The sequence below is a fragment of the Lontra canadensis genome, unplaced genomic scaffold (assembly GCF_010015895.1).
Source record: "Lontra canadensis isolate GAN:19392208 unplaced genomic scaffold, GSC_riverotter_1.0 scaffold7, whole genome shotgun sequence".
Lineage (NCBI taxonomy): Eukaryota > Metazoa > Chordata > Mammalia > Carnivora > Mustelidae > Lontra > Lontra canadensis.
Genome location: NW_022631001.1, coordinates 32,950,900 through 32,966,704, shown reverse-complemented (window position 1 = coordinate 32,966,704; position 15,805 = coordinate 32,950,900). Strand labels below are relative to the sequence as shown.

Genomic DNA, 15,805 nt, shown 5'->3' with positions numbered 1-15,805 from the left:
ATGTGTGTGTGTGTATACACACACACACACATATGTATATTACTCAGCCATCAAAAAGAATGAAATGAATGAATGAAAGAATGGTAAACATTTGTAACAGCCTGGATGGAATTAGAGGTATAATGCAAAGCAAAATAAGTCAGCAGAGAAAGATAATTTTATATGATTTCACTCATATTTGGAATTTATAAAACAAAACAGAGGATCATAGGGGAAGAGAGGGAAAAATAAAGTAAAATGGAATCAGAGAGGGAGACAAACCATAAGAGACTCTTATACTCAGGAAACAAACTGAGGGTTGCTGGAGGGGTGGTGGGTGGTGAGATGGGGTAACTGGGTGATGGAAATTAAGAAGGGCACTTGATGTAATGAGCTCTGTGTATGATATGCAACTGATGAATCACTAAACTCTACCTCTGAAACTAATAATATATCATATAATAATTAATTGAATTTGAACAAAATAAACAAAAACAAAAGAAAACAAAATGACTCTGAAATAAATATAAAATTCAGTAGTTCTTGAAAGTATGTCAGCAATAAATCTGTTTCTCCTTTTAGGAGTATTCAATGTTTCCATATATTTTATCAACATGAATTATACTTAAGAAAAATATCAAGAAAATATTTTAAGATAAGAAAATTACAGGCATCTGGGTGGCTTAGTCGGTTTAGCATCTTGCCTCAACCGCTATTTTAAATTGACTTTATATTATGTGAGATGAATGAATTTAGAAACTACATAGTACTATTCAAATATTTCTATGTCTCCTGTAATTTTAAATATTGTCTATTCTTGACAATGATAAAAATGGAAACTTTAATAAAAAAATACCACTATCTGACATTTATCTTGTATTCCAAATTATTATTATACACTGTTAGTGTGAATTATTTACTTAATTTAATGTAAAACTCAGACTTTTTCTTTCAAAACACCAAGTACACTTGGGTAATGGGTAACTATAACAGATGCAAATTAGTTTGAGGTCATGCTCCAGAAATATTTGGGCTAGTGTGGTGCTTTTGATAGTTTTTTAAAGCAGATATAAAGCTAACATTGATATATCTCAAAAGCATTTGTAGAGCAAACACATGTCACTGCTTCTCTGTTCTTTCTTCTAAAGAAGTCTCTCAGTGATACCTTGATTAGATACAAGTGAGACTAGTATACTATCTTTTCTTAGCATTTCAGCCTACTAAGAAACTCCTCTTCAAAATCCTGTTGTCAAACCATAAAAGACTCTTAATCTCACAAAACAAACAGGGTTGGGGGGAGTGGGTTATGGACATTGGGGAAGGTGTGTGCTATGGTGAGTGCTGTGAAGTGTATAAACCTGGCAATTCACAGACCTGTACCCCTGGGGCTAATAATACATTACATGTTAATAGAAAAATAAAAAATTTTTAAAAAATCCTATTGTCAGGGGCACCTGGGTGGCTCATTGCATTGTGTCTGCCTTCAGCTCAGGTCATGATCCCAGGGGCCTGCCCACATCTGCTCTCTGCTGAGCAGAGAGCCTGCTTCCCCCTCCCTCTCTGCATGTGATCTCATTCTCTCTCTGTCAAATAAATAAATAAAATCTTTTTAAAAAATAAAAATAAAATCCTATTGTCAGACTCAAAAAAAAAGAAAAATGGATTTTGAGCATTGGGGATGGTGTGTGCTATGGTGAGTGCTGTGAAGTGTGTAAACCTGGTGATTCACAGACCGGTACCCCTAGGCCTGATAATACATCATATGTTAATTAAATAAATAAATAAATAAATAAATAAGGATTTTGAGAAGATGGCAGCAGAGTAGGAGGGTCATAGGCTTGCCTCATCCCATAGATACAGCTAGGTAACTATCCAGCTATCCTAAATATCCCAGAAATCAGTCTGAAGACTGGCAAAACCAACTCCACAACCTAAGATAGAGAAGAGGCCACGTCAAAGAAGGTAGGAAGTGCAGAGATGAGGTTTGGGAGAGAAGCAGTTCATGGCCACTGCAGTAGGGAGGGAGCCAAGGTTGCACAGGAGAGTAAGAGATTACCTAGCACACAGGGGAGTGCATGGGGAAAACAAATTCCCATAGCATTTGGCTTAGAAAGTAAGAGGGCCCAAATTTCATGAGTTCTTGTAACCAGCAGGGCTTAAAACCTGGAGTTTTAAAGGTCAGTGGACTTCAAAAGCCAAACTATGGGAAGAGCCCAGATGTCTACTGACAGATGAATGAATAACGATGTGGTATATATACACACTGGAAGACTACTCAGCTACCAAAAAAATGAAACCTTGCCATTTGCAACAACATGGATGGAACTAGAGGGTATTATGCTAAGGGAAATAAGTCAGTCAGAGAAAGACAACTATCATATGATCTCTCTTACATTTGGAATTTAAAAAACAAAACAGAGGATCATAGGGGAAGAGAAGAAAAAATAAAACAAGATGAAATCAGAGAGGGAGACAAACGGTAAGACTCTTAAGCATACGAAATGAACAGATTTCTGGAGGGGAGGGGAGTCCGGGCATAGGGTAACTGGTTGGTGGACATTAAGGAAAGCAAATGATGAAGTGAACACTGGGTATTATACTGATGAATCACTGACCTCTACCTCTGAAACCAATAATACATTATATATTAATTGAATTTAAATAAAAATAGATAATGTTTTTAAAATATGCCAAAAAAATTCTCAGCCCAAATAAAATATAAATACATAAATAAAAATAAAATTAAAAACTTGATAAAAAATAAAATAGATGGGGGCCTGGGTGGTTCAGTTGGTTGAGTGGCTGCCTTCGCTCAGGTCATGATCCTGGAGTCCTGGGATTGAGTCCCACATCGGGCTCCCAGCTCCGTGGGGAGTCTGCTTCTCCCTCTGACATTCTCCCCTCTCATGCTGTCTCTCACTCTCTCTCTCCCAAATAAATAAAATCTTTTAAAAAAATGAAATAAAATAGATTCCATTGTTATACCTATGTCCTGATAGTATTTGACTCCCACATTTACCAGGATATCTAGCTCTATTTTGTGTGACTTTTGTGATTCTGTCTTCTCCTCCCAAAGAGCAGAAGAGAAGAAACATATCAGAATATTAGTAAATGCTACTGGACCTACATTCATTTATACGTTATACGTTTATACTGGACCTACATTCATTTATACATTCCCGTCGACAGTTTGTTATAACTGGCTGTTTGAAAGGAACAGGGCCATAGAGATAAATAAATGCAATGAAATGTTCGAAGTAAAAGGCTTTGCTGCTGCTTCCTTGGATTTAGCACATTGTTCCACTCAAGTCCGGCTGGAGCTGGCAGGAAAAAGAAGAGTTGATTTTGTTTTGTTGTTGTTATGTTTTATTTATATATTTTCTTTCTTTCTTTTTTTTTTTTTTTTTTTTTGGTGACATGGGTATTTAATAGATGGATAATTGAAACATGTTCCATGATTTTTGAAACTTGGGTCATGGATTTACATTGTTTTGCTTCATTTTTTTAGGAGAAGCTTCCAGATGACCGGTATCAGGAGAAGACAGCAATGGACCTGGCAGCTGAGCAGCTACGCCTTTGGCCTTCTCTGAGCAAAGCAACTCAGCAGGAGCTGGTGCAGCGTGAGGAAAGCACTGTCTTCAGTCAGGCCATTCATTTTGCAAACCTCATGGTCAACCTGCTAGTTCCACTGGATACGAGTAAAAACAAGCTCCTGAGAACGTCAGCACCAGGCGACTGGGAGAGTGGAAGCAACAGCATTGTCACGAACAGGTACCAAAAAGCGCACATCCAGTTCTTCGCTTAACAGACTAAATAAAGTATTTGGGGCAAATACTGCTGTATATATTTCAAAATTTTAAGCATTTACCTTACCTTCAGAGCTGCTCAACTCTTTGTTTTTTCCAACTCCATATAAAAGACCTTCATTTCATCTGATTGTTTGTAACCACCTCCCACAGTCTCTTTTCTTTCATGACCTAATTTTTTCAACTATCTCACCCACTACTGATCAAGCCCTTCAGTTACTTTCTGCCATAGCAATTTACAGAGAGCACTCTGGAAAATTACTAATGAACTTCTTGTTCATTAGTTATTTTTTGTTTCTGGGACCTCCTTTTTTCAATGTATGCATTGCATTTGTCTATAATCATGACCTCAACCGTACCTTGCTCCCGACCCGACATGGACTTCCAGTGCCACTAAGAATAAACCCATGGACTACAAGACCTAACAGGATTTGGCTCTTGACGACTGCTCTGACTTTATTTCCTGTAATTCTTCTGTCAAGAAAACTGGTCTCCCTGCTAATGCTAATCCTCAAACACTCTAAACATAATACCGCCTCGGGGTCTTGGTGTTTGTTCCCACAATCTGGAATAGTCTCCCTGAAACAGTCACAAGAATCACTTCCTCACTTCACTTAATTCTCTGCTCAAATGCCATCTACTAGAGAGGTCTTCCTGACTTCCCTATCTTAAGTAGCACAGGCATCACTCTTTGTCCTACCTTGCATTTTTTTTCTTTCATGGCACTTTCCACAACCTGATTTGTTTTCATATATTTGCTTATTGTATGACTCATTCATTGCTGTACCCCCAGCTCTTTGCATGTAATACATACCCAATAAGTATTTGGTTGAACATATGATGAAATGAATGAATTCATGAACTGCTTACCCAACAGTAGTGATGTTCTAACCTCTTAGGTCTTCAGTGATACTCTAACATGCTGGTAGTTCTTCTAACTCTTGTAAATCCTTCTCAGGCTCTTTCAGGCAGCTTCTCTTCTCCCCCATTCTCAGTCCCTTTTCCACATACTTCGTACTCTCTTAGAAACTCATCCACAGCCCACATCTCTGACCCCAATCTCTCAATCTCTCTATCCCAGATACTTTATTTTTGTCAAGAATACCCGAGAGCTTCTAGTCTTCCAGGCTAAACAACTTTTTGTTGTTTTAAAGTCAGCCTTTTACACCATGCAGTCAACTGCACAGGTCTCTTATTTCCTCCTGCAGAGAAGTTATTTTATGTGAACAATATAGCCTAGGCCTTCATTGCTTCAAACTACAGATTACCAAGCTACTTGAAAGTCTACCTAGTGAATGGCTAAGACACTAAAGTTCTTTAATGCTCTGGGATGGTGTGAGGCCATATTCACGGTTTAGCTTTACCTTAAGACTGATTCAGCTAGTAGTTGGATTTGGAGGAAAGAGAACTAAGTAGTTTAGAACAAACAAAGGAGTCTTTTCCATGATGAGCAGTCTAAAAGAAGGCATAGGAGGCCAAGGTGTTTGTCGAACAGTGGAAACTGAATAAGCAGCAAAGATAGGGATTGAGCTTTCACATCCACTATTTCAAATTCGTTCCCTTCTGTTGCATGATTTTATCACGTACAGAAGACTGATGGCTTCAAAGTGTCTAAAAGTGCTGTGGTTCACTCAAAGAGACAAATATTGGCAACAGAAAGGCTCGCAGGACAGTTTGGTTCTTCCATTTGAAAAAATATGCTATTTTCTGGGAAAAGTTCTTTTACTTCACCTACCAGGGAACATGTCTCCTAGTTGTCAAAGGCCAAAGATAGCAATATTACTTTGTCTGGTTCTGTGTGGTAATTAACTTGAGAGAACAGGTTTTTTTTTGTTTTTTTGTTTTTTTTTTAAGAAGTTTCAAGTATCAGATAATAAATGAAAGAGTCTGTTTTTGCTTTAGTTTCTGTGGTTCCTGAGTTCCTTTTTAGGAGAATGACAGAGGTATTTCTTACAAAAATAAATCTGGGTCCAAAGGACAATGCCCGACAGTAGCTTTCAAATGTAGGCAAGTAGAATCTCCTAATGTAGGCAAATTTAAATTTCTGTCAGAATTAACGGTGATAGAATAGTCATTTGTTACATTTGAGTACTAACCATGATTTCTTTCCTTGATTTTCTCAGTATTGCAGGAAGCGTAGCTGAGAGCTATGATACAGAAAGTGGGTTTGAAGATTCAGAGAATAATGACATCGCCAATTCTGTTGTGCGATTCATTACCCGATTTATTGACAAGGTTTGCACAGAGAGTGGAGTTACTCAGGATCACATCAAGAGCCTTCATTGCATGATACCAGGTAACCAATTTACAGATATTAGAGAAAAAGAATATTGGAGATAATTGAGTAATAATTGTTTTTAGGGATCTATTTTTTTCAGCATAACACCTACAATACTTGTCTTTCATGTAGTTTAGTCATGCCATTTTATGTTCTGATTAATTTTTTTAATATTTCTAAATTATGGTAAAATATATATAATGTAAAATTTGCCACTTGAAGCTATATTAAGTGTAGAATTCACTGATGTTAATCACATTCACAGTGTTGTGCAGTCATCACCACTATCCTTTACCAAAAACTTTTTCATCACTGAAATACACACTCTACCCATTAAGCCCTAACTCCCTGTTCTCCATCTCTCTAGTCCCTGGTAAGCTCTATCTCTCTATGAATTTGCCTGTTCTAGATATTTCTTATAAGTTAAATCATATAATATATGTTCCTTTGTGTCTGGCTTCTTTCACTTAGCATAATGTTTTCTAAGTTCTTCCATGTTGTAGCAGGTATCAGAATGCCATTCATTTTTATGGCCAGATACTATTCCATTGTATGGATATACCACATTTTGTTTATCCATTCAACTGTTGGTGGACATCTGGATTGTTTCTGACTTCTGGCTACTATGAATATCCACATACAAGTATTTGTTTGAGTGCTTATTTTTGATTTTTTAGGTATATACGTAGGAGTGGAATTGCTACATCATATGGTAATTCTGTGTTTAACTTTTTGAGGAACCACCAAACTGTGATTAGTTTTTAATTCTAAAACATTCAGAATTTATATTAATTCTGCTTATTTTGTTCTCTTTTATTTTGAATACCCTGACTTATCCTAGGAATTGTAGCTATGCACATTGAGACCCTAGAAGCAGTACATCGAGAGAGTAGAAGACTCCCACCTATACAGAAGGTAATTATTCCAACTGTATGCTTTCGGGTTATAACATCTCTTCTTAAAAACAGCAACAATACACTTTTGTGCCCCACAAAGCACCTTCACCTAACCTTTTACAGAGACTCCACTTTTAATGATACATTAAACTTCCAGAGGAGTTTACCACATAGATCCTCATAAAACAGATACTGAAGGAGAATAGTAGATTCAACAAAGGAGCCATAATAGCCTCTTGTTGAGTCTATTTTTATAGGCAGGGCATAAATTATGAACATTCTAACTTCCAAGCCCAAGCCAAGATTTTATGCCCTGCCCACTTCCAGAAAAAAAGGACTTAAGTCAATTACCATAAAAATACCAGGTTCCTGAATCTGTTTACGTTGTAAGCATACTTCACAAGCATCTGGGAATCTGGGAAGTCTATTAAAAATTGAGAGTCCTGAACCCCACCCCAGCCTCCTGAATTGGAGTTCCCTGAGACTTGGTCTGGGAATCTATACTTTCAAATACAAGCCTCCCAGATGATTATTTTGCAGCTAGTCTGGCACCAGTCTGTGGACTAGTGTCAGGACTTACCTCTATAACGGAACTATTAAAAATAAATTCAAAGGAAAAATCAGAAGGCAGATGGATAGGAAAGATATTTCTATGAGAAATTTAAGATCATTATAACTTTGGCTTTACATTTAGCTCTGAGCTTCCTAGAGCCAACAAGAAGAATAGTACTGATTTATATAGTTTTTATTGCTTAGTAAAAAGTAAGCATATTAGATCTTCAGGAGAGGTGATTTTTTTTTTCCCTAGCACTGTTATCTCCAGAGGAGTGTATCATATGGTTGTGCATTTCCCAAGATGTGTAAATGTTCATTACTTGGCCACTTTTTGTGTTAATCTTCAATAAAGGCCAAGAAGGGCAGATCCTTTCAAAGATGCATCTGTTTTTCTAATTATTTGTTTTTTAAGCTTATAGAAGTAACAGTGTTCTTTGTATAAAATTAAACTATTAAAGAAATACACATTATACAAGGTAAAAGTCCTCCATGGTCTTTCCAACTCCACCTCACCTCTGCCTTTAACCATGATAGTACCACTTTTAACAGTTTAGTCCATATTCTCACCATTTTTCCTTTTTCCAAAAAGAGGGAATTATAATATACATACTGGTTTACAGCTTGCTTTTTTTACTTGACAGTGTACCCTTGATATCTTTGTATGTTAACACATACAGATCTAGGTCATTTTTTTAATGGTTGCAAAATGTTCCATTGAATAGATATTTTAAACATCTTAGTAATTTCCAATGATTTTACTGTTAATAAACAAAGAATCTAAAAAATAAATAAATAAATAAACAAAGATTCTTTTCACATTTGGATGCAAAAACGTCATTTCTGCCTCTTCCCTAATCTGTTTTCTCATTTTGGCTACTTAAGCAGTCTGACTTGGGTTTTTTTAGATCTGCAACTGAAAAGATAACTTTGGTCTAAGTGTTGGAAACCCCACAAGATTTGTATTTGAAATACTTTCTCTGTTGTTAGCCCAAGATTCTTAGGCCTGCTCTCCTGCCAGGAGAAGAAATCGTCTGTGAAGGTCTTCGAGTCCTGCTAGACCCTGATGGAAGAGAAGAAGCTACTGGAGGCCTTCTTGGAGGCCCTCAGCTCCTCCCAGCAGAAGGAGCCTTGTTCCTCACCACATATAGAATTCTTTTCAGGGGGACTCCCCATGATCAGCTAGGTATGACTCATATTATGCCATCAGAATATGGATATCCATGTGCTGCTTGAGGTTTCGATTCCATTTGTATGCAGTAATTTGCAGATCATTTCAGATTCAAAGAAAGCTTTTTGTCACCAAGTAGTTTTTAGAATCCTTTGTCTGTCAAAGCTAATGATTATTTGGATTTTAAAGTCTTATTTAAAGAACCAAGGGTATCTTCTAAACAGTACATCAAGGGTTCATTCAGTGAAACAATCATAATTTCATGAGGTTTATTCACTGAAACAGTCATAATTTTATGAGGTTTATTCACTGAAACAATCATAATTTCATGAGGCAGTATATTGTGACTTAGGGATATTCATTGTATAAAGCTGCTAACGAGGTCTCCTGCTGATTTGTCCCACCTTTCTGAGTCGTACTGCAAGGTTCGTAGTTAACTGCAAGGTTCAGGTCTTCCAGACACATGATTCCTTTTGTGGAAAGATATGCTAAGCATCACAGGGTTGTACAGCACTAACTAACCCCACTTCCTCTTGTCACATTTCAACTAACCCCATTTCCCTTTTGGCAGACAACTTCCATTCACTAAACTCCCTCAACTTCTATTTCCATACTCTACTACTCTGTGCACTCTTCCATATTAGAAAGGAATAGCATGCCCTATCAAGTCTGAATTATCTTTTTTAAATCACTGTAATCTCTAAACTCTTTTGGTTGATGGGAAAAGCGTAAAACATTTGGGCTAGAACTGTTGCTCTCCAAATAAGAAGCTCAGATTCAGACTGCTGTTGGCTAATTGTGATATCTTAAGTCCCCTGACCTCTCTCCAAGTTTTAGTTTCCCCTTTTATAAAATTAGGGTATTGGGCTTGATTGGTGATAATTCGGTGGTTCTCAGCCTTGACTACATATTTGAATTGTCGGAGAGCTTTAAAAAAAACCTATAAATCTGGGCCCAACCCTCACACAGTTGAATTAATACCTGGAATAGGATTCTAGGAATGGAAAGACCCAGGCATCTGTGCATTTTTAAGTCCCAGAAGTGGTTCTGATACATAGTAAGGATTGAGAACCATTGAGATAAATGGTCACTAAAGTTCCTTCCTCATCTGCAATTTTTCATTCAGTAACATTTGATGAGATGTACTATATGTGCTGCACATTTTGTTAGACAGTGGACTTTAGGTGTATAAAATGTAGTATCCTTAAAATCTCACAGTTGCGTAATTCCTCTGTTGGATAGAATCAAGATGGTTTATTGTCTTATTCATAAAAGAGTGCTTACTATGTAATTTTTTAAAATCTCATAAAATTCAGTAAACAAAATGAATCTATGGACATAGTTGTATTCATTTAGAAAAGAGAGAAAATGGAGCAAAATTTTTCAGCCCTCTCCTGCCATATCACCACATATAAATTATATTTGTATTTGAAAGCAAATGTAATTTTAAAAGAAACTAAATATCTAGTACTTAAAACTTCTTTTGTACTGTGGCTTGTGAGCTTAGTGGCCACAAACATATTCTGGGGATATAAATATATAAGATATTTGGTCACTTAAGTTGTTCTTGTTTTTTCCTGTCAATTTTGGGGTTAATTTTATATTTTAGGGAACTTATTTTTATCAGAGAAAGTCTTCTTATTGCCTCTTTCATTTCTCTTTTTAAATTTCTAATTTAAAATATCTCCTTTAATGACACCTAGAAATCTGATAATTTATTTGCGTTGTATAAGTATAGGTTGTTTGATACACCCTAGAACTAAATTCTGTATACATCCTAATTTAGTTTAGCCTCTGGATATGAGCTCAACATAAGAGGATAATCAGAATTTTCTAGGTTAGGAGTTGATAGATCCAGGGAATGAGAAATTCTGATGATGATAAGTAGATGTATGGGTGAACTCATAAATCTAGTTCAGTTCTCACCCATCTGCCTTACTAGCCAAGGCCCCTTGCTCATTGCTGTTCCTGGTCTTTCACTTGTACCACTGCCTGAATTTCCCTCCTCTCCCCCTCTGCAGATCCAAGCCTACGCTCTCTTCAAATCCCACCTTCCCTCTCACTTCTTCCAGGAATCATTCTCTAGCCATCTAGCTCGCAGAAATCTTCTCCCTTTCTGAAATATTTACATCTCTGTTCCTTCAAACTTAGAAGCTAATGACATGTTATATTCAGCATGTGACTCTCCTCTCCCAGGGGGATCTTTGAACTTTCCAAGTGAGGCTTTGCGTGTACTACTTATTTTCTAGGCTTGCATCTTCACAACCTCTAGTAGTTGATAATTATTTACATTTTCCCTTCTTTGCTTTAATATTTAAATTTCTAAAACTCTTCAGCTTACACTTAGTCCTGTATCTTCTGAAGGCACAAATACACGATACAGCACCTTTTATCATGTATGGAAACACATTTTAAAAATCTTTTCTCCTTTGCTTTATACTTACATTAAATGTCATGGATGCCTTTAAGATTAAAAATCTTTAAGATTACCTTAAACCAGTGATTTGGTGTGGCACATAGCCGTTCGGAGAAGTAGAAAGAATGAAGGCAAGCAGACTGTGACGGTTCATTCACTCCAAGAAAGGATCATGTCTCAGGATTGAATTGCCATGCAATAAAATCAATGAATATGATTCTAGAATCATGGCATTTTCTCACTGCATTCCTGGGCATCAGCCTCTCCTGATACATTTTGTTAGCAGAGGCTGATAAAATGAGAAGCAGAGACTCTAAATAAGCAATAAAGTGCTGTTGCTGAGTCTGTGTCCTGCTTTCCTGTAGTTGGTGAGCAGACAATTGTGCGGAGTTTTCCTATTGCCTCCATCACCAAGGAGAAGAAGATTACCATGCAGAACCAGCTGCAGCAGAACATGCAAGAGGGACTACAGATTACATCAGCATCTTTTCAGGTATTAAGAAAGAGAGCCAGGGGCACCTGGATGGCTCAATGGGTTAAAGCCTCTGCCTTCGGCTCAGGTCATGAGCCCAGGGTCCTGGGATCTAGCCCTGTATGGGGCTTTCTGCTCAGCAGGGAGCCTGTTTTCCCCCTCCCTCTGCCTGCCTCTCTGCCTACGTGTGATCTCTGTCTGTCAAATAAATAAAATCTTTAAAAAAATTTTTTTTAAAAAGAAAGAAAGGGAGCCATTTCTCTACTATTTAAAAGTTTTCTACAAATGATGTGGCTACTTTCTGTGGTAATGGACTCAGACGTTAGAGGATGAGGATTAGAGGGTCTGAGAGGGTACTCTTTAACTGAGTAAACCCGAATCATTCTGTATTTAATCCCTCACTTCCTGAACCCCTTGGCCAACTGAGTACCAACAGATTATCTGTCAATATTTAGTGATCTTAGAAATTCAGACACATACAGTTGACTCTTGTTCTCTGCCAAGTCATACCTTTGTGTTTGATAAAGGCTTTAGAGAGAAAACAATTCTCTTGGCACCTGTTTCAGAAGGAAATGCCCTATGGCACTTTTGTGGAAGAGATAAAACTCTAAGAATTATAGTCAGGGCTAAAGTACTATTGGTACTAACTAAATAACTTTCAATTAAGCAGAGGATTTTCCTAGGGGGCTTTAAACATATCAGAACTTGTTGAATTACTGATAAAAGCAGACATGGGAAGAGCGATCTTCTTTTAGTTTTTCCTTTTTACAGTTCTTAGTCTGTAATATTTTGCTCTTCCTATTTTTTTTTTTTTTTTTTTTGCTCTTCCTATTTTTATGCCTTGTCTCTGACTTCTCAGATTTTTGAGGGCACCAGTTCTTGTTGCATTCCTTCCAGCCACCCCTAGGACCTCCATGTGCTCATTGTGTGAAATGTGAGGCTACTACTGATCTCTAGGCTCCAGACCTACTCCCATCACCTGGGGGCAGGGACCTCCCAGGGATTTCTTCACTGGTCCACCTGCCAGAGGACTCTAAACTGGAATATTCCCTGGCTATATTGCTTAGGTTCTACTCAAGCAGACTTTTTCTTCCTAGATTTATGGTAATTCTGGGTAAGAAGAAGCTTCCTTAGGCCAAATTCCCCATCTAGAGCCAATAGTTGAAAAAAAAAGAAAGACATGTTTCCTAATTCAGACACTGTAAGTTAATTTCTCTATCCCATCATAGAAAAGGTAGTCTTAAAGAAACCCAACGTCAAGATACATGATTTTCCTTGCCAGTGAACCATCTATGACAAGTATACCTTTCTGAGCCCTTTTTAAAAAAAATTTTTTTGAGCCCCTTTTTTAAATAAAAAATTATATTACATGATATCCAAGGTCCCCTCAACCTCTGGACTTCTGCCATTTAGTATTAACTTTCTGGTATTTCAATAACTTGAGAGGATGTTATCTGGAAATCCTTAATTAATCCTTCTGAGGTATTTTCTCTCTTTTCTTTCTAGTTGATTAAAGTAGCATTTGATGAAGAAGTGAGTCCAGAGGTAGTAGAGATCTTTAAGAAACAGCTAATGAAGTTCCGTTATCCTCAGTCCATTTTCACCACCTTTGCTTTTGCTGCTGGACAAACTACCCCACAAATAATTTTGCCCAAACAGAAGGAAAAGAACACATCCTTCCGGTAAGAAGACAGTCAAGTTTCTTCATTTCAGCCTTTTCATAACTCCCCAATGGGGGAAGTGACCTCTCCTTTGTGTCAGTGTATACGTGACTGCTGTTTTTGTTTGCCATCCTGTGAAGCCCATTGGAAATAGCTTGGAAAGTTATGGAGCAGTAGCACTGATGTGTGGAGCAAGTTTCAAAAACTAAATGCTATAAGAGGTTTTGACCAATATGTCCATTGCTCATGATAAATTTTTTGAATGTGAAACTCTGTTCCCCCTTTTTCCTGTATTGATTCCTTTCTAACTGGCTTTGAGCAGGCCCTTCAGTTTTCTTTGATATCCAGACCTAGTAGACAGTTTTGCTGGTAGAGAGGGTAGCCTTTGTTTTTTCTTTTTCTGTAACTTTTTGTTTTGGTTTAGTTTCAAATTTACAGAAAAGTTGCAACATAACACAAAGAATTCCTATATACCATTTACCTAGATACAACAATTGTTTAGGTTTTGCTCCATTTCTTTTATCATTTTCTCTCACATATGTATTTTTTCTAAACCATTTGAGTTATATACATAATACCCCTTTATCCTTAAATATATTGATATGTATTTTCTAAGAACAAACCATGGTATATAACCAGGAAATTGAATTGGTATATAACTTTTATCTAATCCAGCGTCCTTGTTCAAATTGCTGATAATCCTTTATAGCTACTTTTTTTTTCTGCCTAGTACAGGATCCATTCTGGGATCAGACATTACATTTAGTTGTCATATTTCTTTGTGGGACCCCTTGTTTTCTGAAAATTTTTAGTAATTTATGTTGAAACTTTTACATTTCGGTTATTACAAAATAACAATTGCTTAAAATTTATCTTCAATTAGTAATAAAATATAGGGGCCAAAAGCTCAGTTCATTCATTATTAATCACTTAGAATTTGGGCATCTGCCAGTACAAATTACATACTAGGGAGTACTCTGCAGACTTTGGAGAAGAGCCCTTTTCTTTGCCTAGAAGTGGGGTACGCTGGAGGTTATAGAAGAGTTGAAGTTCCAGACAGTGTGTCATTACTAAATTGCATAGCTGACCACCTGTACCACAGTTCCCTGGTAAGTGAAGGGGCCCATTGGAGATCCAGAAATGATACACTGAAACATGAGCAGCTTCCTAGGCATTTATAGCAGTGAGCCAGACATCATGTCTTTGCAGTATGGAGTCACAGGGGAGCCTGTGACATCTCTTATTCCAACCCTTTATGGAAGATGTGAAGCTTTGTATGGCATTTTATGTTTAGAATCTATGGACTATGGGAGGAAATACACACACACACACATACACACACACATAAAATCAACGTTTTCTGTATTGAGCTTAATCTATCCAGCTACAAGATAGATGTAGCAATTTTAAGATTTAAAACAACTCAGAATTGTCTTGAGTATGTAAAGGTTTACAGTGTCAGAAGGCAGGACACCACACATACACACTTAAACATGGTGCTAAATATAATTCTTACATGATCTCAAAGAAAAGCCTATGAGTTAGTAGAAAGAGTTTGAATTAGTAGAGAGTGGAGCAGACAGGCCTCCATGAAGGAGGACTTCTACCAGCATAGTTTGTGGGAGCTGGTGGAGGAAGTGGCATGGGTAACCAGAGTGCGTTAAGGGGCATGTTTGACCAAAAAGTCCAACTGAGTTTAGATTTGGAATAAGTAGCTTCTGTGCCACTCTGGGTTCTTGCACTTTTTGCCTTCAGCTGTCCTGATGATAACAGTGTTTTATAGGAAATTAGTCTCTGCCATATACAAAATGATCTAAAGAAGGAGAGACTTACTGAAGGGCTCGATAATCCTAGTAGCTATGGGTGTAGAAAAGGAGTAAGTTGAGCTGTGTAGGTGTCAAAAAATGTAAATGGTGTCCTCATATTAAACTGATGGTCTCTTTGGTTTTATGACTTACAGCACCTTCTCAAAAACAATTGTGAAAGGTGCCAAAAGGGCAGGGAAAATGACAATTGGGCGGCAGTATTTATTGAAGAGGAGGACAGGGACAATTGTAGAAGAGAGAGTGAATCGTCCTGGATGGAATGAAGAAGATGATATATCAGGTATGTGAGAACTCCTTTTTTCCTTCATGAATTGGTTTTATTCTTTCTTCTTATGAGTAAGAATAAGAATCTCAGATGTAGTTGTCCTTAAACTTTGACTCACAAGAACCTAGATCTCATAAGAAGAGTGGAGGGCACTTACCAGCTTCTCAAAATAGGGGGAAAAATTATTTTCCCAAGATTCCATTGTTCAGAAAAGATTTTGCTAAATTATGCTTTTCTCTTACTAAATCCACAGAGCTGTTTGGCCATTGTTACATGGGTCTCATCAAAGGGAGAAAGAAAGAAACCCAGTGCATGGGAAATTTAGGTAGAAAGTAATCCCCTGTACCTTATTGTTACACAGTAAGAATAAGGAAACAAGGACATGGATATTCAAAATTAAAGATTTGGGTTTGGGGTAAGAACATTGTGGGTACTCTGAATCAAAATGAGGGACCAAAGATGAAGAGATTCTTAGATGGTAAG

General features: G+C 37.2%; 1 protein-coding gene across 2 annotated transcripts in view; it reads left to right on the top strand.

Moving 5' to 3' along the window:
• SBF2 (SET binding factor 2) overlaps positions 1 to 15,805 on the top strand; it is a 485,581-nt gene that overhangs the window by 420,060 nt on the left and 49,716 nt on the right. For both annotated transcript variants that reach the window (XM_032853454.1, XM_032853455.1), the window contains exons 19-25: positions 3,488 to 3,750; positions 5,909 to 6,081; positions 6,905 to 6,978; positions 8,502 to 8,697; positions 11,464 to 11,591; positions 13,077 to 13,252; positions 15,192 to 15,337. In XM_032853454.1, the coding sequence (XP_032709345.1) occupies positions 3,488 to 3,750; positions 5,909 to 6,081; positions 6,905 to 6,978; positions 8,502 to 8,697; positions 11,464 to 11,591; positions 13,077 to 13,252; positions 15,192 to 15,337 (1,156 nt within the window). The remainder of the gene's footprint in view (positions 1 to 3,487; positions 3,751 to 5,908; positions 6,082 to 6,904; positions 6,979 to 8,501; positions 8,698 to 11,463; positions 11,592 to 13,076; positions 13,253 to 15,191; positions 15,338 to 15,805) is intronic.